The sequence below is a fragment of the Coregonus lavaretus genome (assembly GCF_964263955.1).
Source record: "Coregonus lavaretus genome assembly, chromosome: 13".
Lineage (NCBI taxonomy): Eukaryota > Metazoa > Chordata > Actinopteri > Salmoniformes > Salmonidae > Coregonus > Coregonus lavaretus.
In genome coordinates, this window is record NC_140000.1 from 18,786,918 (window position 1) to 18,811,544 (window position 24,627).

Below are 24,627 nucleotides of genomic sequence, written 5' to 3' on the forward strand. Positions count from 1 at the left end.
GATGAAAGTTTAAATGGCAAATGAAAAGAGCATGTACAGGGGGGGTAAAAATCCCAGAGAGGCTTGTAAGGCACCTCCCCTTTTAAAAATATTTATAAAACAAGATAACCAACCACATTAAGTTTTTATAATAATGAACAAATCATGATAAGGAAAGTCCTTGGTGTCAGATTTGAATGGAACATCACATCAACACGAACCACTGTGACCCTGACAACCAATAAACAACCTTTGCCTATCTGGAGACAGACTCGCTTATTTAATCTCTCTGAAAGACAGAAAGTCATTGCCATTCAAGTTGCCTCTGTTATGTTTGTTGTCACCTATCCCAGCCAGAAATCACAGCGCAAAACAGCAAAGTAGTGCAAAATCTTGTCTATTCTATTCCCCCCCTCTTTGAATCACGATGACGACCTGACTGCCTTTTCTGGGCGGAAACAAAACAACATAATTAATTTCTCTAGGTTGCCACTATCAAGCCAAAACTTAGCCATACCCCTAACCTTATGCCTATCCCTAACCTCTGTCTGTCCCTCAGGAAGAGGATGAAGTCCCGAGCCCCCCCTCCGCCCCCGGCCCCCGAGCCCGCCCCCAGGAGAATCTTCCGTAACGCCGTGCCAGACGGGGGAGGCTCAGCTCAGGGCAGTATGGGCAGCATGGTGATGGACACCAAGGAGAACATGATGAGGACCAGCGTAGACCTCCACATCACTCTGCCTCAAGGCTATCAGACCAGCAGCACAGTGGACGGCAGGTGAGAGGCAACACACGCACACACACGTCACATATGCATATGCACACGTACACATGACCCCTTTCGACCCTCAATTCACAGACTGTTATGTGTGTGTGTGTGTGTGTGTGTGTGTGTGTGTGTGTGCGCGTCGGTGCGTCAGTGCGTCTGTGAATTTGTGTGTGCGTGTGTCCACTTGTTGTGAGAAGCTGACCTGCCAGCACCTCTCTGGCCTTAATGAGTGTCTCTCTCTCTTTCTGCTGGAGCAGTGAGTGAATCAGACCAGGCCATCCAGGACTCCAACCCCTCATGCAGAAAACAAGACAAGGGCCTCTGTTAATACTGTTAATGAGTGGCATGTGAAGACAACGCGTCTCTCACGGTGGAGAGCTTCTAACAGTATTTTTAGTGAACCAATATAGGACAGTGGTCCCAGATCTGTCTGTGAAGTCTTGCCAACTGCTCTGGACAGCAAAAACAGATCTGGGACAGATTTGGGATCAGGCTCGGACAGTGGTCGTCATCTCTCTCACTTGAGTGATGCTCTTTGCCAAGTAATTTGGGTAACACTTCATTTGGATAGTCCATCTTTAGACTATCAGTAACATTTCAACTAACTAGCTATACTAAACAAAAATATAAAAATGTAAAGTGTTGGTTTCATGAGCTGAAATAAAAGATCAGAGACATTTTTAATACGAAAATAAAGTGTATTTCTGTCAAATTTGGTACACAAATTTGTTTACATCCCTGTTAGTGAGCATTTCTCCTTTGCCAAGATAATCCATCCACCTGACAGGTGTGGCAAATGAAGAAGCTGATGCTGGGGAAAATAAAAGGCCACTCTAAAATGTGCAGTTTTGTCACACAACACAATGCCACAGATGTCTCAAGTTTTGAGGGACCATGCAATTGGCATACTGACTGCAGGAATGTCCATCAGAGCTGTTGCCAGAGAATGTAATGTTATTTTCTCTACCATAAGCCGCCTCCATGTCGTTTTAGAGAATTTGGCAGTACGTCCAACCGGCCTCACAACCGCAGACCACATGTAACCACGCCAGTCCAGGACCTCCACAGAATTTCTGCACAAACTGTAAGAAACCGTATCAGGGAAGCTCATCTGCGTGCTCGTCGTCCTCACCAGGGTCTTGACCTGACTGCAGTTCGGCGTCGTAACCGACTTCACTGGGCAAATGCTCACTTTCGATGGCCACTGGCACGCTGGAGAAGTGTGCTCTTCACGGATGAATCCCGGTTTCAACTATACCAGGCAGATGGCAGACAGCGTGTATGACGTCGTGTGGGCGAGCGGTTTTCATATGTCAACGTTGTGAACAGAGTGCCCCATGGTGGCGGTGGGGTTATGGTATGGGCAGGCATAAGCTACGGACAACGAACACAATTGCATTTTATCGATGGCAATTTGAATGCACAGAGATACCGTGACGAGATCCTGAGGCACATTGTCATGCCATTCATCCGCCGCCATCACCTAATTTTTCAGCATGATAATGCACGGCCCCATGTCGCAAGAATCTGTACACAATTCCTGGAAGCTGAAAATGTCCCAGTTCTTTCATGGCCTCACCAGACATGTCACCCATTGTTTGGGATGCTCTGGATCGAGGTGTAGGACAGCGTGTTCCAGTTCCCATTAAAATATCCAGCAACTTCGCACAGCCATTGAAGAGGAGTGGGACAACATTCCACAGGTCACAATCAACAGCCTGATCAACTCTATGCGAAGGAGATGTGTCGCGCTGCATGAGGCAAATGGTGGTCACACCAGATACTGACTGGTTTTCTGATCCACATCCATTTCCTTATATGAACTGAAACTCAGTAAAATCTTTGAAATTGTTTCATGTTGCATTTATATTTTTGTTCAGTATAGATTCACACGTTACTGAGCACAAATCACATCTCTAGCCCTAACCTTAAACCTTATCTTAACCCAGAACTTAACCCTTACCATTACCCTAACCTTAACCCTTATTCTAAACCTGACCCTCCCTAACCTTAACCCTTATTCTAAACCTAACCCTCCCTAACCTTAACCCTTATTCTAAACCTGACCCTAACCGTAACCTTAGCATACAGTTGCTTATCAACAGGTAGTTTGTTGATAGTATGACCATCTGTAGGGCATCTACAGATGAAAAATCTGGACTATCCAAATTAAGTGTGACCGTAATTTGATTTATAGGAAATTAGTTTTGCAGTCTCAGTGCATGATAAAGCCCAAGGGAGTTTCATCCAGGTGTCATAAATGTCTTGTAATCACCTGATTCATGTGTGCAGGAAGCAGTCAGACAACACCCTCTCCATTATGGTGTGGAAGGGTTTGGCAGACATTGTCACACTATAATAAAAATGTACCTGCTGTTTTCATTATGATAGGAAAGTGATAGTGAAGTACAGATCAATGTGTTGTATTTCCAATGTCTTGTCAAAGCCTCATTTGATAGCTAGATATGTTATTCTAAGAAGAAAGTTAACATATTGTTATTTTCTAATGAAACTCTTCCATCCTACAGCTAATGTATAATGCATTATGATGCAGTTGTAAGACTTGTGATGAGCAAACTTTCCTCTGGTCATTACGTGTTGGTTGTTCAGACTATTGAGCAGACCTTTAGCAGTTTTGTCATATATACTGTCTTCTCCCAGCAGGCAGTAGAAAGCATCCTTGGGTTACCCTTTGACACCTCGTCAGTTGATGTTCTGTATTACATGACATGGGACTTTATATGACACTCAAAAACAGAACATTGTATCAGGATTTATTAAGACATTCTACCATCTCAAATGAAGGATTTAGGGCACTGGCCAGCCAGGGTAGTAGACTGCAATTTCTACTAGCCCAGGTGACATTCTTCTAGCCATGCGATATTTGAAAATACAACATTTCAGTTGCCTGACAGGCTAGTTTGGCACATTTTCTACTAGCTCTATCTGCAAAGTACTAGCCTCAGGCTAGCTTCATTTCCATCCCTACATACATATAAATTATTATAAGTAGACCAGACAGGTAATTTATTGTCAATTGACTAAGGCTAGATTTCCTATCTGCAATCCATTTAACTTTCTAACATTTCACTGTTCGGATCATTAAATCAGGCTTTTATGTACCAATTTGCAGGCTTATCTAATGCTGTAAGCTGAGCGGCATGAGTGTCTGCCTGTGCATCACCCAGTGTAATTAAAGGTATTCCTATTGGCGCTAAAGGAGGTAACCCTATCTATCAGTCAGGTCACGTCCCAAACAACACCCTATTCCCTATATAGTGCATTACTTTTGACCAGAGCCTATAGTGGTCCTGTCAAAAGTAGTGGTCCCTGGTCAAAGAAGTGCGCTATCTAGGGAATAGGGTACCATTTGGGACATACCTAGGTCTACTCTGTCCCGCTCCGCTCTGCTCTGACGAGCCTGTGACTCTACCTCTACCTGGCTTCCTGTCTGTGACTCAGCCTGGCTTCCTGTGCTGCTTTCTCCTCTCTCTGTGCAGCAAGGCGCTCATGGACCTGTTGGTGGATCTGTGCAGCCAATACCACCTGAACCCAGCCTATCACACCCTGGAGTTGCTGTCCAGCAAGGGCCTTCCCCTAGCCTTCAAGCCCAACAGCCTGCTGGGGTCCCTGGACGTTGTTGCCATCAGCATCAGGGAGAAAGTGTTGCAGGAGAAGGTGGTGCGGAAACCTCTGCCTAAAGTGCCAGAGGTGAGTGCCTAGTGATCCTGATCTAGAGATCTCAGTGTGTGTGTTTGTTTGATACTGTCGTACTGATTGAGGATATGTAGCTGCATTGTGATTGTGAATAAGCAATTAGCTGTGCTTATTGTAACTTGAGGATTAATAGTTATCCTCTGTTTAGTCTTCCATGAATGCACATGTATGTTGCACTTCATGAAGTTATTGTTCTGGTCTGGGCCTTTTGCTGTTGTTGTAGTGCACGGGACGGGTATCGTTGAGTGTTTTTGAGATATGATGAATAAGACGTTTTTTTTGCATGCATTGAACCTAACCTTTGTCACCTGGGAAATGTGATATATGATTCTCTATGTAACCGTGCGATCGCCCTTCTTTACCTTTTGACACTAAATCGTTGCAGCAGGAAAGGCCACAAAAACCCAAAAGGGCTCATGCTAAGGTAGGCAGCAGGTGTTGTAGAGCCAGTCTCTAAACCAGTGGGATTATTACCGGCTATCGGTGGCTGATTGAGTGTCTTCTCTCTCTGTCTCCAGTGTCTCCTGCTCTCCTCCTACCTACCTAGATATGAATTTTTCATGAGTGCCTTACCTTTAGTTACCATGCATTATTTCTACTCTACTCTCAGGCCTGACTGGCCCTGGTGGCCCTGCTCCCCTATCTCCCTTTGACCTCCCTTTGGCTGATGGCTGTAGTCTGACACTGTTTCACTCTGATTCATCGAAGTTGTGGGTAACACTTTACTTAAAGTGAACCGGTATAATGCATTATGATGTGGTTGTAATGCATTTTATGACTTGTAATAAGCATGTACAATACTGTATAAGTTGTTGCCTAAAAATATGCTTTGCTTATTTTTTATAAGTTGCCTCAGTAAGTATTAGCAAAGAGCCACACACAAAAACAGTTGTGCTTGTGATTGTTACACACCCTTGATTGGTAAGTAGTTGACATTATGTTTTCAGAAGGGGAGTCTTGAAGCCTGTACATCGTGTACTGATGTGTGACCGTCATGGCCTCCGTGATAACAGTAGCAGAACAGAGTGGTACTGGTATCTTTGTGGCTGTGTCCCAAATGGCATCCTACTTACAATATAGTGCAATACTTTTGACCAGAGCCCTATGGGACCTTGTCAAAAGTAGTGCACTATATAGGGAATAGTGTGCCATTTGGGATGCAAACTGTGCCATTTGGGATGCAGACTGTGTTCTTCATAACAACCACTTCAAACCTCTTAGTGCTGCTGGCACTGTTGTTATGGACCCTCTCTATGGGTACACCAAACACCCTGGGACTGACCGGGCATTGGCTGCCCACACACAGGCCCTCTCTGTCAGGCCTTGACTTGGCTCCGAGCCTCAGTTTCCTCAGTGTGCTAGTCTTGAATGACCCCCAGTCTCACCCCCCCTCCTCCCCCAGGCCTGTCAACAAATATCTACGTTCTAAGGGAAAAGCTGAAAGTAAAGCATAACCTCTTTTAAGTGAGGTGGAGTGAAGTTTTTAGTTAATCATGGTTTTTCCCACAAGTCTGACACCCACTTTCTTTTCTCTCTCTGTTTTGCTCTTTCTCTCTCGCTCTCTCTCTCTCTCAATATTTTCCACCCTAGTTTTTCCCATTGGATGTGTACTGCTGAGATCTTTACTTTCAAGTCCCATTTAATTACTGAACTTAGACCTGGGTTCAAATTGTATGTTTATTTAAAATACTTTGAGCGTTTGATTGAGTCTGCCTGAAGTGCCAGATCAGCATGATTGCAAGCAAGCTCAAGGTCAAACAAATACTATTTGAACCTAGCAGGTTCTCTAATACTGTATCCATCCATTGGCACGAAAGTCACTCTGTCTTTCCTCCTCTCCCTGTAAAGAAAACGGTGCGTCTGGTGGTGAACTACCACAGGAGCCAGAAGGCGGTGGTGAGGGTGAGTCCCCTGGCGCCCCTGGAGAGCCTGGTCCCAGCCATCTGTGAGAAGTGTGAGTTTGACCCGGCCCACGTCCTGCTGCTGAAGGACAATGTCAGCAACCACGAGCTGGAGCTGGACAAGTCTCTGAGCGAGCTAGGCATTAGAGAGCTCTACGTACTGGACCAGACTCTTGGTAAATAAACCACCTTATACCCCCATCTCCCTCCACCTCTTCCTATAGAATGGTGACACATTTCTTGCCAACTCATATGGTCATCCTATGGTCAGTGGTATGACAATGATTATAGGAGTTAACAAGACAGCACAAACAGATCTGGGACCAGGCTACTCCACCTCCACCTCCTCACGTGAAACCTACAGTATGTTAGCCTGGTCCCAGATCAAATCAAGTTTGGAATGTTAAGGAGTTGATATTGTAGCACAAACAGATCTGAGACCAGGCTAACTGTACCGACCTATCTCTGTTAACAAACTGTTACTGTTCCTCTTATTCTTCTCAACCTGTTTCATCGTATATTTGATTTGAGCTCCCTCCATTGTTTTCCGTCACACTTTTACACCATGATTGTAACTAAATTATAATCAGCACTCACACCACACGTGAGATTGTTTTGAATCAAAGTAAAATGAATGACTTTCTTACTGCAGCTAGCTACATTACATTTACATTTTAGTCATTTAGCAGACGCTCTTATCCAGAGCGACTTACATGAGCAATTAGGGTTAAGTGCCTTGCTTAAGGGCACATCGACAGATTTTTCACCTAGTCGGCTCGGGGATTAGAACCAGCGACCTTTCGGTTACTGGCACAACGCTCTTACCCACTAAGCTACCTGCCGCATCTGTGCCTGTAATGTTTACATGGGGTGTAATTCAGTCTGGGCTAGTTCATTTTATCAGGGTGGCGCTGCAGAATAAATAGAAAGTGAGCTTGTGTTTACATATTTGTTGAAATGAGCTTTGATAAGCACATGCCTTCCAGGGTGTGTACTCTGCCCTATATGACTCTGCCCTTAGAGAGGCAATATAGACGGTTAGTCATTAGAACACTAGCTACAATCCTAGTGAGATGTAGTGATGCTTGAGTTAAACTAGAGGCAGTTGTCAAATACCATAGTCAGTGTTGTTGGTAGTTTCACTGTTTCCCCCTTTTCTCTAGGCAGGGGTGGGTGGGGTGGGGGATTGGGTAGCCAATGACATGGGACATGCTGCAGTTTTGATAAAGAAAGTATCTAGTATAGTTAAGGATGGTCTGCATTGCAACAAGGGCTCTTAATGTTCCTGTGATTGTTTCCAGTTCGTCAACCTAAAATGGCTTCTGCACCTGCTCTGAATTACTCAGGTATTACTGTCTGTATGCTACTTAGTGTTCCCGTCCACCATACTGTAGTGACAACCCGAAGCTTAGCAGTCACTTGTACAGTCACATTAACCCTGCTTTGCCATTCATTTTCCTCTTATGGGACACGCTTGTTTGTTTTACATATCTTAGATCAAATATAAGATACAGTCAATGTTATTTCCCTTTCCTTCTGGCTTACAGTGTGGTATGACTGTTTGTTAGATTTATTTTCAGAGGTTGAAGAATAGATGCACTGTCATATTGGAAAAGTTTAGTTGTAGTGCCATCTACTGTTGAAACTTCCTGCTTGTAGATAGAAGCTTGAGTGTGTGTGTTGTTTAGGGAGAATACTTTTTGTTGTATGCATGGGTTAAACCTTTGATAACTGACATGACTTGCATAATGTAGTGTTGTAGTATAGTTCTAGCTGTTAGCTGTGGTTTATTTAATCCCATTGGTCAATGAATTAACTGCATGAATGAAAACCTATATTTTTAGCTCAGTGAGCCAACCCTTTCATTTAGGAGTGAACTGAAACCTATTGTCTGTCCATTCATTGTTAGAATTCTTCCGTTCCCACACCTCAAGTGTCGGTGGGGTCGAGAAGAAAGGCCTGCTGGGATTCTTTAAGTTCAACAGAAGGAAATCAAAGGTAAGACAAGACACAGTTCACTTATGTTCCAACAGAGTGACACTAGCCCATTGGCTTGGCTAACTTAGCACCAAAATACAGTCTAGAAAATACTACTAGTCACTGTGCATAGGCTACTCATTAAGAGAGTGTGTGTCTGCAGGTCAAGCTGACTTTATACTGTTGACTTACTACTACTGTATGTTGAAATGCAGGAAAAGGAAGCATATTTCTTCTGTTTGAGTGGAATAATTAGATACTTATAAAATCTGCTACTTAAATAGCTACTGTTATTCTTGAGCTCAACATATGATGGCTTTCCATGAAAATAATCAGTCTTATAGTTTTTACTATCCCAGTGGAAAGGGCTTTTTAACCCTAGTGCTGTAGGAGTACTGCTATCATCTGTCAAATAACTGAAATAACTGCATGTCATGCTTGTATTGTAGTTGCATTCTGCTGTATTGCATGTTAGCTGTACATTCCATTTCAGACTGAAGAACAGTCGCCTGCTATGGACATGGATGGTCTTGATAATAATATTATTCAAAATACTGAAAAACACTACAATGTAAGTACTACTAACCCTCCTCTGAAATGTCTGGGTGTGGTAATTGACATCTTACATTATATTTTCTTTCAATACTCAAATCTCTCAAGCTGTTACCTTTTTTTAAAGTGCAATCTCATTCACCTTGTAACAGATTGCATTTTATGCACACAAAGAAAACATGAAAACACATGAGTTCAACTTTGGTTTTCTTTTTAGTAGGGTTGCAAAATTCCGGTAACATTCCCAAAATTCCCAGGTTTTCCAGAAATCCTGGTTGTAGAATTCCAGGAATCAGAAGTGAATAAGCAGGAAATCCAGAAAACTCCAACACGGATTTCTGGAAAACCTGGCAATTTTGGGAAGGCTACTGGAATTTTGCAACCCTACTTTTCAGCCTTAGTGTGCCTCCTCTCGATATAGTTGATTGCGACGGTTGTTCTGCTCATGTACCACTAGAGGGCAGACTTGACAAGCTGATCCCACATCTTATGATTCCCCTCAGTCAATTACTGTACCTTGACTGATTTAAATTTCTGCAGCAAGTCAGCCTGAAATAAATTAAAGCCTTGAATTATTTCTTATTCTTTTATCAGCTTTACTCAGTGACACGTATAATGTATGTTATAGTTAGTTTGTAATACAGTAGTAGTTACAGCAGTAGGGCCAGTCTCCACTCCATCGTGGAGTTCTTTGTATGTGGTGTGCGTGTGTGCTAAAACATGATTATATTAGAGCAAACATTGAACAGGCTACCTGTTCGGAAGGTAATTTAATCCATTTTATACAATTACAGAGGAATCTATTGCAGGCAGCCATCTGGGATACACCTCAAATCAATATGGGTATTTTATTGGATTTCCCATAAGACCTTGGTGGATCACATACACACACATACACACACACACACCCTCTGTGTCCTTAGCAATCATGTTACATCATCATACTATACCTGGCTACATTTACTCTCATATCTGGATACCATTATGGGCCAAACAGATGGGAAGATATGTTGAGGACTGTTCATAGCATAGACTGAAATAGAAGAGTATTGCATCTATGATACACAATGTACAGTGTCCTACATTGGACAAACTCATGGACCAATATGTTGAGGACTGTGTACATCATGTATGATCTAAAGGAATGAGAAATGGATATCTGAAAACTATATTGCTTTGCTTATGAGACAGTTATATTGATGCTATGGCATGCCAGAAATGATGCTGTCTGTTTTCCCAGAGTTTTTTTTATTGTACAGAATGAAACTATTTCAGATCACATTTTGTCCTTGGAGAGGACTATAAGGGCGTGTTGCTGCCTCTAAATCATCAAAGATGGCCATGTTCTGTTCTATCTGTCTCTAGTCTTGGCAGTGAGTACTCCACTTACAATGCATTTCCACCTTGGATATGCATGGGTGATAGGCATTGTGCTTAGCTCTCAGAGTTCATCCAGCATGTACAGTTGAAGTCGGAAGTTTACATACACCTTAGACAAATACATTTAAACTCAGTTTTTCACAATTCCTGACATTTCATCCTAGTAAAAATTCCCTGTCTTAGGTCAGTTAGGATCACCACTTTATTTTAAGAATGTGAAATGTTATAATAATAGTAGAGAGAATGATATATTTCAGCTTTTATTTATTTCATCACATTCCCAGTGGGTCAGAAGTTTACATACACTCAATTAGTATTTGGTAGCATTGTCTTTAAATTGTTTAACTTGGGTCAAACGTTTCGGGTAGCCTTCCACAAGCTTCCCACAATAAGTTGGGTGAATTTTGGCCCATTCCTCCTGACAGAGCTGGTGTAACTGAGTCAGGTTTGTAGGCCTACTTGCTCGCACACGCTTTTTCAGTTCTGCCCACAAATGTTCTATAGGATTGAGGTCAGGGCTTTGTGATCGCCACTCTAATACCTTGACTTTGTTGTCCTTAAGCCATTTTGCCACAACTTTGGAAGTATGCTTGGGGTCATTGACCAAGCTTTAACTTCCAGACTGATGTCTTGAGATGTTGCTTCAATATATCCACATCATTTTCCTTCCTCATGATGCCATCTATTTTGTGAAGTGCATCAGTCCCTACTGCAGCAATGCACCCCCACAGCATGATGCTTCACGGTTGGGATGGTGTTCTTCGGCTTGCAAGCGTTCCCCTTTTTCCTCCAAACATAACGATGGTCATTATGGCCAAACAGTTATATTTTTGTTTCATCAGACCAGAGGACATTTCTCCAAAAAGTACGATCTTTATCCCCATGTGGAGTTGCAAACCGTAGTCTGTCTTTTTTATGGCGGTTTTGGAGCAGTGGCTTCTTCCTTGCTGAGCGGCCTTTCAGGTTATGTCGATATAGGACTCGTTTTACTGTGGATATAGATAGTTTTGTACCTGTTTCCTCCAGCATCTTCACAAGGTCCTTTGCTGTTGTTCTGGGATTGATTTGCACTTTTCGCACCAAAGTACGTTCATCTCTAGGAGACAGAACGCGTCTCCTTCCTGAGAGGTATGACGGCTGCGTGGTCCCATGGTGTTTATACTTGCGTACTATTGTTTGTACAGATGAACGTGGTACCTTCAGGCGTTTGGAAATTGCTCCCAAGGATGAACCAGACTTGTGGAGGTCTACAATTTTCTTCTGAGGTCTTGGCTGATTTCTTTTGATTGTCCCATGATGTCAAGCAAAGAGGCACTGAGTTTGAAGGTAGGCCTTGAAATACATCCACAGGTACACCTCCAATTGACTCAAATGATGTCAATTAGCCTATCAGAAGCTTCTAAAGCCATGACATCATTTTCTGGAATTGTCCAAGCTGTTTAAAGGCACAGTCAACTTAATGTATGTAAACTTCTGACCCACTGGAATTGTGATACAGTGAATTATAAGTGAGATAATCTGTCTGTAAACAATTGTTGGAAAAATTACTTGTGTCATGCACAAAGTAGATGTCCTATCCAACTTGCCAAAACGATAGTTTGTTAACAAGACATTTGTGGAGTGGTTGAAAAAACGAGTTTTAATGACTCCAACCTAAGTGTTTGTAGTCTTCCGACTTCAACTGTAATTACAGATGTTCAGGTGAACTTTTCCCAAACTTTAATAACAAAGAAAGACCCAAAAGCTTTTTGGGGCTCTGGTCTGTAACTGATTTAAGATTATATAACGTATGCTACGCATTCATGGCAATTCCCTGCATGGAACATTCTGTTCCAACAGCTGAGTACAACAACAGCATGGATCCCAATTGAAAGTTAGCATGGTCCCTCCCTAAATTTGGAACGTGTGTTTGTGTTGGTCTTTCAAAATTGAACATGCAGACTCTCAGAGAGCTGAAATATTAACGGTTTACCCACACCCACTTTCATGTGAGAAGGTCGCCATGAACACATGAGCGCAGTGTGAAAAGTTCATCAGGGGAGGAAAAGGTTGGCCGCTGGCCAAGAATCTCTCCCCAGTCCCTGCTGAAGGCTGTCTGATTTCTATAAATGCAGTTCAGGTTTTCTCTCTCAGCCCTCTCTCGTGGCATGGGACCAACTGGCAGAAGACTGAGGCTTTTAGATTTACTGGAATATTTACATATAAACTACCAGTCAAAACTTTCGACACCCCTACTCATTCAAGGGTTTTTCTTTATTTGTACATGTTTTTACCTTGTAGAATAATAGTGAAGACATCAAAACTTTGAAATAACACATATGGAATCATGTAGTAACCAAAAAAGTGTTAAACACATCAAAATATATTTTATATTTGAGATTCTTCAAATAGCCACCCTTTGCCTTGATGACAGCTTTGCACGCTCTTGGCATTCTCTCAACCAGCTTTATGAGGTAGTCACCTGGAATGCATTTCACAGGTGTGCCTTCTTAAAAGTTAATTTTATTTTAACTTATTTCCTTCTTAATGTGTTTGAGCAAATCAGTTGTCTTGTGACAAGGTATGGGGGTATACAGAAGATAGCCCTGTTTGGTAAAAGACCAAGTCCATATTATGGCAAGAACAGCTCAAATAAGCGAAGAGAAACGACAGTCCATCATTACTTTAAGACAATACGGAACATTTCAAGAACTTTGAAAGTTTCTTCAAGTGCAGTCGCAAAAACCATCAAGCGCTATGATGAAACTGGCTCTCATGAGGACCGCCACAGGAATGGAAGACCCAGACTTACCTCTGCTGCAGAGGATAAGTTCATTAAAGTTACCAGCCTCAGAAATTGCAGCCCAAATAAATGCTTTACAGAGTTCAAGTCACAGACACATCACAACATCAACTGTTCAGAGGGGAAAGCACCCCCACACAATAATCAGGCCTTCATGGTCGAATTGCTGCAAAGAAACCACTACTAAAGGACACCAATAAGAAAAAGAGAATTGCTTGGGCCAAGAAACACGAGCAATGGACATTAGACCGGTGGAAATGTGTCCTTTGGTTTGGAGTCCAAATTGTAGATTTTTAATTCAAACCTCCGTGTCTTTGTGAGACACGGTGTGGGTGAACGGATTATCTCTGCATGTGTATTTCCCACCGTAAAGCATGGAGGAGGAGGTGTTATGGTGTGGGGGTGCTTTGCTGGTGACACTGTCTGTGATTTATTTAGAATTCAATGCACACTTAACCAGCATGGCTACCACAGCATTCTGCAGCGATACGCCATCCCATCTGGTTTGGGCTAAGTGGGAATATCATTTGTTTTTCAACAGGACAATGACCCAACACACCTCCAGGCTGTGTAAGGGCTATTTTACCAAGAAGGAGAGTGATGGAGTGCTGCATCCGATGACCTGGCCGCCACAATCCCCCGACCTTAACCCAATTGAGATGGCTTGGGATGAGTCGGACGGCAGAATGAAGGAAGAGCAGCCAACAAGTGCTCAGCATATGTGAGAACGCCTTCAAGATTGTTGTAAAAGCATTCCAGGTGAAGCTGGTTGCCAAGAGTGTGCAAAGCTGTCATCAAGGCAAAGGTGCCTATTTGAAGAATCTCTTGGTTACTACATGATTCCATATGAGTTATTTCATAGTTTTGATGTCTTCACTATTATTCTACAATGTACATTTTTTTTTTTACAAATAAAGGAAAACCCTTGAATGAGTTGGTATGTCCAAACTTTTGACTGGTACTGTACATACTGTACATTTACAGTGAGGGAAAAATGTATTTGATCCCCTGCTGATTTTGTACGTTTGCCCACTGACAAAGAAATGATCAGTCTATAATTTTAATGGTAGGTTTATTTGAACAGTGAGAGACAGAATAACAACAAAAAAATCCAGAAAAACGCATGCCAAAAATGTTATAAATTGATTTGCATTTTAATGAGGGAAATAAGTATTTGACCCCCTCTCAATCAGAAAGATTTCTGGCTCCCAGGTGTCTTTTATACAGGTAACGAGCTGAGATTAGGAGCACACTCTTAAAGGGAGTGCTCCTAATCTCAGCTTGTTACCTGTATAAAAGACACCTGTCCACAGAAGCAATCAATCAATCAGATTCCAAACTCTCCACCATGGCCAAGACCAAAGAGCTCTCCAAGGATGTCAGGGACAAGATTGTAGACCTACACAAGGCTGGAATGGGCTACAAGACCATCGCCAAGCAGCTTGGTGAGAAGGTGACAACAGTTGGTGCGATTATTCGCAAATGGAAGAAACACAAAATAACTGTCAATCTCCCTCGGCCTGGGGCTCCATGCAAGATCTCACCTCATGGAGTTGCAATGATCATGAGAATGATGAGGAATCAGCCCAGAACTATACGGGAGGATCTTTTCAATGATCTCAAGGCAGCTGGGACCATAGTCACCAAGAAAACAATTGGTAACACACTACGCCGTGAAGGACTGAAATCCTGCAGCGCCCGCAAGGTCCCCCTGCTCAAGAAAGCACATATACAGGGCCGTCTGAAGTTTGCCAATGAACATCTGAATGATTCAGAGGAGAACTGGGTGAAAGTGTTGTGGTCAGATGAGACCAAAATCGAGCTCTTTGGCATCAACTCAACTCGCCGTGTTTGGAGGAGGAGGAATGCTGCCTATGACCCCAAGAACACCATCCCCAATGTCAAACATGGAGGTGGAAACATTATGCTTTGGGTGTGTTTTTTTTCTAAGGGGACAGGACAACTTCACTGCATCAAAGGGACGATGGACGGGGCCATGTACCGTCAAATCTTGGGTGAGAACCTCCTTCCCTCAGCCAGGGCATTGAAAATGGGTCGTGGATGGGTATTCCAGCATGACAATGACCCAAAACACACGGCCAAGGCAACAAAGGAGTGGCTCAAGAAGAAGCACATTAAGGTCCTGGAGTGGCCTAGCCAGTCTCCAGACCTTAATCCCATAGAAAATCTGTGGAGGGAGCTGAAGGTTCGAGTTGCCAAACGTCAGGCTCGAAACCTTAATGACTTGGAGAAGATCTGCAAAGAGGAGTGGGACAAAATCCCTCCTGAGATGTGTGCAAACCTGGTGGCCAACTACAAGAAACGTCTGACCTCTGTGATTGCCAACAAGGGTTTTGCCACCAAGTACTAAGTCATGTTTTGCAGAGGGGTCAAATACTTACTTCCCTCATTAAAATGCAAATCAATTTATAACATTTTTGACATGCGTTTTTCTGGATGTTCAAATAAACCTACCATTAAAATTATAGACTGATCATGTCTTTGTCAGTGGGCAAACGTACAAAATCAGCAGGGGATCAAATACTTTTTTTCCTCACTGTATATGTACATTTATATGTACAGTTGCCTATATATAGGCAGCATCCGATAGAAGGGAATAGATTAAAGCTGACTAATGCACTGTGTAAACTATGCCATGTCATCTATCCTTTGGATGCAATTATGCCCATGTATAAATCATGTGGTCCTCTGTAGAGCATGGCGCTTGCAACGCCAGGATAGTGGGTTCTTTTCCCGGGACCAGCCATACGTAAAATGTATGCACGCATGACTGTAAGTCTCTTTGGATAAAAGCGTCTGCTAAATGTTATATATTATTTGGGTCCGGAAGATCTAGTAGGTGGGAGAGTCACGTACGTGTCTTGAGTAAGATAAGAGAATATCAAAGTTAAACATGATATAAGTGTCATAAAGATGAATGATGTCGACTTAGTTGATCTAGGCTCTGTTCTTAGAGGTGGGCAGCAGTAAATCTACTGCAGGACTATAAGACTCCAGCTGGGTTTTTGTTACATACATCTTTTTCTCTTTGCTCTGCATTACTGTATAGTAGCGCGGTCTGCTTTTCCAAGCTTATGCAATATGCAAGCATTTGGCATACTCACATCTCCCTCAAAGCCACACTGACTCTCCTTAGTAGACTAGACTAGTTTGATTGAGCTTCCCTGGTGTAATGGAACCAATGAAATACTCCCCAAAGTTCAAGCCCTGCCCACATGGCAGTCCAGGCAGGCTCAATCAAATGATCAAAAGTATTTGAAAGAAAACAAATACTATTTAAGCCCAGGTCTGAATACCTTTGAGTGCTTTCTCTCAGACCCGAACACAAGGCCCTCCTGCACATTTTCCATTCAGGTTCCATTCATTCTCCCTACTGTGAGAAGTGCTTGGTTCACTGATTACCTCTAATGACTAGAACATGACTTTTTTACATGACTACTTTGATCCTCTGCCCAGGAATGGTCTGAAATGCTGTGTCATTTTGACTTAATATACGTTTTCCTTTATTTTCTTTAAACCCCCCCCCACTATCGTTTAAAGCTGCATATCTTTGTTCCTAGTTGTGCTACAGTACAGAGAGACAGAAGCCTAGGACCCAGATCTGTTTGTGCTGTCTTGCCAACTCCTTTTAATGATCACTTGGCACAACAATGACCATAGGAGTTGGAAAGGCAGCTCAAACAGATATGGGACCAGGCTAAGTTTCAGATGCTTAGAAAAGCCTTTGATCATTCCCCATTGCTTAGCAGCATCCCTCTCAGATAGACAGACAGTGTATTAGCGAGGCGGCCTAGCTACAGAATGGTAATAAAGCTGACTGCAGCTGTCACAACTGTCACAAAGCATCCTGATTCAGCAGGGATCTGAGAGCCTCCTCTTGCAGACTAGACTGTTGTGCCTTGGAGACATACTCAACCCTAAGCTTTGCAATGTCTTAATTTACCACTGCAGTAACAGGCCATGATGAGGATATGCTGATATTTTGGATTCAGTCCTGGGCCCTTGTTAGTCAGAGTCCCAAATGGCACCCTATTCTCTATATAGTGTTATGGGTCCTTGTCAAAAGTAGTGCACAACATAGGGAATAGGGTGCCACTTGGGACATAGCGTTAGTGAATAAAGGGCATGACCCATGCTCACCCTTCAGGACTGGCCCTTGACATTTCCACTGTCCACCATATCAACCTCTGATTTTGGGTTTCTGAGACGATTTAGAATTACCTGACCTTTAAATGCCACTCAGTCAATATGTAGCTCTGTTCCGTGTGTTTATAATTGTGTGTGTGTACATGCAGGTATGTGTGTGTGTGTACTCACACATCTGTTTGTGTGAATGTGTCACATTATCTGTCTGTGTGTCATTATTTTTATGTTGTCTTTCCCTCCTCCTCCAGGGCCTGTCCACAGTATCCATCGTGCCCTGTGTGGAGGCGCGGCCCAGCACCCTGGGCCAGTCCCAGTCCGTCATGAACATCTCAAGGATGTCCCCCAGGATAGAGCCTAAGAAGAGGCAGGCCCCCCCGGCCCCGGCCCCCACACCCTGCCAGGGCCGCTACATACTGGAGGCCTACCAGGTAAGAGGGCAACAAACACACACACATATACACACACACATGCTTCAGGTCATGGTGACCTGTGTTTAGATCAACTATTGCAGCATTGGATAAACATTTCCTCTAATCTCCTTGTGTTGTTTCTGGATCTAATAGCAATAGTAGTAGTGTTGTTCTTTCTCTTCTCATGGCGTTGTTGTGGGAAATGTTGTTTTTTCACCATGTTATGTTGGCTCTAATGGTCTGTTAGAGAGAATGGGGTTTGTCTGGAACTGTGTGTTGTGGTCATAGTGACCGTTACTAACAGGAACACACTAGTTAATCTGTGAAATGGCTTACATCCTAAATGGCACCCTATTCCCTATATAGTGTACTACTTTTGACCAGGGTCTATAGTGCTCTGGTTAAAACTAGTGCACTATGTAGGGAATAGGGTGCCATTTGGACATACCCTCTGTAGAAAAGCACAAGGTGTCCACACAGTATTCTATGTACAACTCACGCTGTTCTTCCAATCAGGATTTCATTTGAGTTTATGTTGTCGTGGCTCCCAGTTTTTACCTCTCCTCTGTCTGTTGTTATTATACCCTTTACAGACATAGAACACCTCTACAGTAATGTGTCGATAGCGACAATTGATAACCTTTCAGACAATTAAATAAAGTGCTGCATCAAAAGCGTTCGGTACTGTTTCCCTGATGAATATAAACGTTGCTGATTGATGTGCTGCTGTGTTGTTTTTATGGTAGAGTAGCTAGATTTTTTTAAAAACTAAATGTCTTGGTAAATCATGCTATTTAATTAACTTTAACATACTTTTTTAGGAGAGAGTGGTCTGCGCGCAGGCAGCAGGCAGGCAGGTTGCGCGCAAGCTGTTTGAGATTATTTGATTGACAAGTAAAATGCCTGTTCAGTGGTGCTTCGTAGCTATCTCCAGAGAAGGTTTTGTGTCGGCATTTAAAAAGCCGTAGTGTACCCTTACAGACAAACAAACATGCAGTAGCCGAGGCACTTTCAAGGCGGCACATTCCATATCTCTGAAAAGGGTATTAGACACTGTTCAGAAACACGACACTTATGACGTCTTTATCATTCCGTTCACCCAGAGATAAGCAACACTAGCTGTGCCGTGACTCGCTAGCACGGATGAGACAAAGCGTTGTGTTTGGAAGATGGCTGGCTGCATGTTGAGACACATGGCACATGGGCCTGATGTAACCTTTGTGAGGGTTAGACAAGGACAGAGAGATCAGATGAGGACAGAGTGCCTGAGGGATGGAATGGCTGCTCTTAGGTCTCCTTTACATGAGCCTGAGCTACTGGAAGGATGACTAGTGTTGTAGTGATGACAAACTGTTCCCCTGGGGTATGACTACACTCTTAGACAAAAAGGTGCTATCTAGAACCTAAAAGGGTTTTCCGACTGTCCCCATAGGAGAATCCTTTCATGAACCCTTTTTGGTTCCATGTAGGATCTTTTCCACAGATGGTTCTACATGGAACCCAAAAGGGTTCTATGTGGAACCAAAAAGGGTTCTCCCAGGAACCAAAAAGGGTTTGCCTATGGGGACAGTCGAATAACACTTTTGGAACCCTTTTTTCTAAGAGTGTGAAGCTGGTAATTGACAGGGACCTCGTGAGATTATCACAATACTTTGGTGCCGATACGATATGTATTATAATTCTCACAATTCTACAGTTGAAATCGGAAGTTTACATAAACTTAGGTTGGAGTCATTAAAACTCGTTTTTCAACCACTCCACAAATGTCTTGTTAACAAACTATCGTTTTGGCAAGTCGGTTAGGACATCTACTTTGTGCATGACACTAGTAATTTTTCCAAAAATTGTTTACAGAAAGATTATTTCACTTATAATTCACTGTATCACAATTCCAGTGGGTCAGAAGCTTACATACACTAAGTTGACTGTGCCTTTAAACAGCTTGGAAAATTTCAGAAAATGATGTCATGGCTTTAGAAGCTTCTGATAGGCTAATTGACATCATTTGAGTCAATTGGAGGTGTACCTGTGGATGTATTTCAAGGCCTACCTTGAAACTCAGTGCCTCTTTGCTTGACATCATGGGAAAATCAAAAGAAATCAGCCAAGACCTCAGAAAAAAAATTATAGACCTCCACTGCTCCAAAACCGCCATAAAAAAGCCAGACTACGGTTTGCAACTGCACATGGTGACAAAGATGGTACTTTTTGGAGAAATGTCCTCTGGTCTGATGAAACAAAAATATAACTGTTTGGCCATAATGACCATCGTTATGTTTGGAGGAAAAAGGGGAAGGCTTGCAAGCCGAAGAACACCATCCCAACCGTGAAGCACGGGGGTGGCAGCATTGCTGCAGGAGGGACTGGTGCACTTCACAAAATAGATGGCATCATGAGGAAGGAAAATTATGTGGATATATTGAAGCAACATCTCAAGACATCAGTCAGGAAATTAAAGCTTGGTCGCAAATGGGTCTTCCAAATGGACAATGACCCCAAGCATACTTCCAAAGTTGTGGCAAAATGGCTTAAGGACAACAAAGTCAAGGTATTGGAGTGGCCATCACAAAGCCCTGACCTCAATCCTATAGAAAATGTGTGGGCAGAACTGTTAAAGTGTGTACGAGCAAGGAGGCCTACAAACCTGACTCAGTTACACCAGCTCTGTCAGGAGGAATGGGCCAAAATTCACCCAACTTATTGTGGGAAGCTTGTGGAAGGCTACCCGAAACGTTTGACCCAAGTTAAACAATTTAAAGGCAATGCTACCAAATACTAATTGAGTGTATGTAAACTTCTGACCCACTGGGAATGTGATGAAATAAATAAAAGCTGAAATAAATCATTCTCTCTACTATTATTCTGACATTTCACATTCTTAAAATAAAGTGTTGATCCTAACTGACCTAAGACAGGGCATTTTTACTAGGATTAAATGTCAGGAATTGTAAAAAAACTGAGTTTAAATGTATTTGGCTAAGGTTTAAGTAAACTTCCGACTTCAACTGTATATATATTGCGATTCAATGTTTCAAACATATTGCTCACCATATGTCTGCTGCAGAGGGACAAGAGAGAGCCATGAGAAAACAAGTTTTGATCAGTCATGGAAATAAAAGTGCTGAAATCAAATTGGATCCCTATTTAAAAAGAAGATGGAGAACAAGCTATGCAGGAAAATACTAGAGTTTCTGTGTAGGTACAGCCAACTAGTGCAAATACGATACGATACGATATATCGTCAAAAATAATATCTCGATAGGTAACTGTATCGATTTTTTCCCCCCATCACTAGTTATGTCCCTCTATTGATCTCAGTACAGTATCAATTTACAATCAATCGGCAAGCCCAAGGCCTTATTCAATCAAATAGCCAACTGGGTTTATCTGGGGTCAAGACAAAACAATGCCATTTGGGACTCATTCGACATCTTGTGCTGAAAGAGTGTTTAAAGCTTTCATTAGGGAAATAGGAGTAGGCTGTCCAAACCAGAGGTCATGTTTAGAATCCCTTTTGTGACATTGCCTGTCATCCTGATCTTTCCACTTCAGTGTTCAGTAATAGGCAGGCACACTTGTGTAAGCCTGTTTGGCATGCTGGAAAGGTAACATCAGGCTCAGGCTTATGCAACAGTAGTCTCTAGTGACGGACAGACTGTTAACATAAATGCCAGATTTGGTTCTGAGATTGCAGTAGTAATGCAGCAGTGGATGAGGTGTGTTTTGGTGGCACAACATCAAGTATGTATAAGTGGGGTGTCATGTTTTCAGAGGCAGACAGGCATGAAATCAGCTTGACAGGCTCTTTATGCCAATGTTACTGGACATAGTCAGAGCAGAGGACAGGTGAGGTTGAGGGTTCAACAAACGAGACAAAAGTTTGCTGTAAGAAACGTTTGAATCATTTCAACAAGTATCTCTTGGATGAGATCGCATTAATGAACTCAGAAGACCACTGAAAGGGAAGATGGTTAGGTAGGTTAGGTTAGAATAGTGATTGGTCTAAGAGACTTAGAGCCTACTGTAGGAACACAGTGTTGTGCATGATCATCATAGTCGGTGCACGCTCAATACATTTGTTATGGACATTGAGTACTAAGTCCTCTATGGTTCCCTTTTTTGGGGGTTCAATCTGCTTACTCCAGGGTAGGGTTGCAAAATTACAGTAACTTTCCCAAAATTGCCAGGTTTTCCAGAAATCCTAGTTGGAGAATTCCAGATTCCTTGCTCCTTTTTTTGGGAAAACCTGGGAATCTTAGGAAAGTTACCAGAATTTTGCAATCCTACTCTAAGGAGTGTTATTCTTCTCTGAATTTCAGTAGTTGTCCTGATCTATTCTCAAGTATTTAAATCAACAGGACACATGTCATGGAGCCTACTGAATATCCTCTGTTTTTCTCTGCAGCATGGCTCTTAGTGATGTTGATATATCGACTCCTGGCTCTGCTTTCAGGGTGGACCTGCCAAGCTGCCCCTGAGCAGTACAGTCTGAGGCAGCATCCCTATGGGTCCTGGTCAAAAGTAGTGCACTATATAAGGAATAGGGTGCCATTTGGGATGCAACCTCAGACTCCATCCCATCAGGGGGTAGCACAGGCTAAGTGTGATTGATTGAGATGGCTAGCATTACCTGCATAAACCATTCCTTAGGGAGATGTCATAATCTGAACCAAGAGGGGTTTAGTCTTTCATAGCAATCCGTCATTTGCTTTTTGTAATGCAGCGCTTTTAATCCACTTTAATGTAGGCTACCGTTTTAATCTGTTTTAGCAAGATACAGGTTGTCTGTTTACAATCTGTTTACAATCTTGCGAGGTTTGGATATTTCTACATTGGGCTGATGATACCATTCTCAGTAATAGTTGTGGTCCTTTTATTTAAAATACTCGAATTCGTGGGAAACCTCAGTTTTGATCAGTAGTGTTTTAAAATGTTCCACATTCTGTAAGGTCACATTTCCACAAAGTAAATGATGCCTTTAAGAGGAAGCTTGTGATCTGAGTCATATGTTTGCAATCCCTCAGTTAGGCCTACATGATTGCTATGCAAGTAAACCATGTGGCTGCATAACACTTTGAGTTAGAGTGAGAATGGTTGGTGCGGAAGCCTTAACTTACACAACGCCTCTCTGAATTGGACTATTCAAGTGGCCTGCCTTGGTTTTTCAGCCCATTTGCTGGCAAAACCTCAATTTCCTTTAATCAACACCCTCTGTAAATAATATTCTATCACTAAAGGCATGCAGTTTATTTAAGGTATGAGTGATTAGGCAACACTGTGGATGTTTCAGTGTGACAGGCTCTGCTGTGGAACAGTGTGATTTAAAATAAGTGGGAAAAGGAAGCATAGGCAGCTCTAATGGTTTTGAATGCAGACTTAGGATGTGTCCCAAATGGCACCCCATTCCCTAAATAGTACACTACTTTTGACCAGAGCCCTTGTCAAAAGTAGTGCACTATATAGGGCAGTGTTTCCCAACCCTAGTCCTTGAGTACCCCCAACAGTACACCTTTTTATTGTAACCCTGGACAAGCACACCTGATTCAACTTGTCAACTAATCATCAAGCCCTCAATGAGTTGAATGAGGTGTGTTTGTCCAGGGCTACAACGTAAATGTGTACTGTTGGGGGTACTGGAGGACCAGGGTTGGGAAACACTGATATAGGGGATAGGGTGCCATTTGGGAGTCTCACTCTCTCTATCATGCTCCTTTCCTCTTTCCTAAGGAAGAAAACATTGTGTTCTCAGGAACAAAGGAAGGGGCCCCTAATGCCAAAACAAACATCCCACTAGAACTGTGTAGTCTACTGTCTCTCTCTCTGTGGTGTGTGTGTTTGTGTGTGTGTGTGTGTGTGTGTGTGTGTGTGTATGTGTGTGTGTGTGTCAATCTAATGAAGTAGTATTGGCGTCTTCTCATGGCGTTGTTGTGGGGAATGTTGTTTTTTCACCATGTTATGTTGGCTCTATTGGGCTTCTCTCCTCCTGTTGGAGATAATGGGGTTTGTTTGGAGCTGTGTTTTGTGTTTATGTTCATTTTTTAAATCATTATTATTTCCAAATCACAGTCTCCCAGTTACGTTTTTAAAATAATTGTTTTGTACCTCAAAGAATGACAAAAAACCTAGGCCTTGTTGTGGTTTTATGTTGGAATGTAATCTTAACCTTCGCTGACAAAGTAATATCGAGCACTAATAAAGATTATATAATTGACCTATTTTCACTACAGTTGGCACAGAGTAGTCCACACTTCATCTACAGTGGTTCATTGGTTCACTATTTGAAGTGGATTTATGCCATTAGCACTGATATACTTTTACTTAGAAATCTGTATGTGTGTGTGCATGTGCTTGTGTGCGCTTACCTACAGAAGTGAGCACGCGCGTGTGTGTGTGTGTGTAAGCGTGCATGTTTTTCTGTGTGTCTGTGTGGTCAGACCATAAAGAGCCTGTAAATTCACTGTGCCAGCTCTGGAGCGGTGTGCTGTGTTGAGTAATTAAAAAGCTGGAGCTTTGGCAGCCAGGGGACTGAGCTTGCATCCCCAATTAGCGCCCTATTCACTTAATAGTGCACTACTTTTGACCAGGGCCCATAGAGCTCTAGTCAAAAGTAGTGCACTATGAGTGCCATTTGGGACATAGACCAAGTCAAAACCATTAAGGAGTGATCTAGCATTCCTGCAGGATTAGGGGGTAGAAAAGGTATATAAATATTTGACTGAATGATAGCATTGAGTGGCAGCACATCAGTGTATAGTAAATGTGATTTGATGCAGTTTGTGATGTAGAGTTAGTAGAGCGCTGCAGGAGATGGGTTGTGCAAGTGGTAGGTATGCAAGTCTGACTGGGTGAGAGAGAGAGAGAGAGAGACAGAGAGAGTGAGAAAGAGAGCAGCAGTTTGGGCATGGCTCATGGAAAATCACCTCAGGCTTGAAATTGCGATGGAAGTAGCAACAAGCCATAACAAATGATTTGTCAAAAACTTTTTATTTTTTATAC

At 42.6% G+C, this 24,627-nt stretch overlaps 1 protein-coding gene across 4 annotated transcripts in view; it reads left to right on the forward strand.

Annotated features, from left to right (window-relative positions):
- Positions 1 to 24,627, forward strand: part of LOC311140790 (protein cordon-bleu-like) — a 70,837-nt gene that overhangs the window by 23,767 nt on the left and 22,443 nt on the right. For 3 of the 4 annotated variants that reach the window (XM_084176014.1, XM_084176013.1, XM_084176015.1), the window contains 6 exons: positions 539 to 754; positions 4,246 to 4,456; positions 6,311 to 6,539; positions 8,273 to 8,361; positions 8,834 to 8,911; positions 17,470 to 17,649. In XM_084176014.1, the coding sequence (XP_084032140.1) occupies positions 546 to 754; positions 4,246 to 4,456; positions 6,311 to 6,539; positions 8,273 to 8,361; positions 8,834 to 8,911; positions 17,470 to 17,649 (996 nt within the window). In that variant the 5' untranslated portion in view covers positions 539 to 545. Of the gene's footprint in view, positions 1 to 538; positions 755 to 4,245; positions 4,457 to 6,310; positions 6,540 to 7,669; positions 7,710 to 8,272; positions 8,362 to 8,833; positions 8,912 to 17,469; positions 17,650 to 24,627 lie in introns of those variants that run through there. The other variant, XM_084176016.1, reaches the window with a different exon arrangement.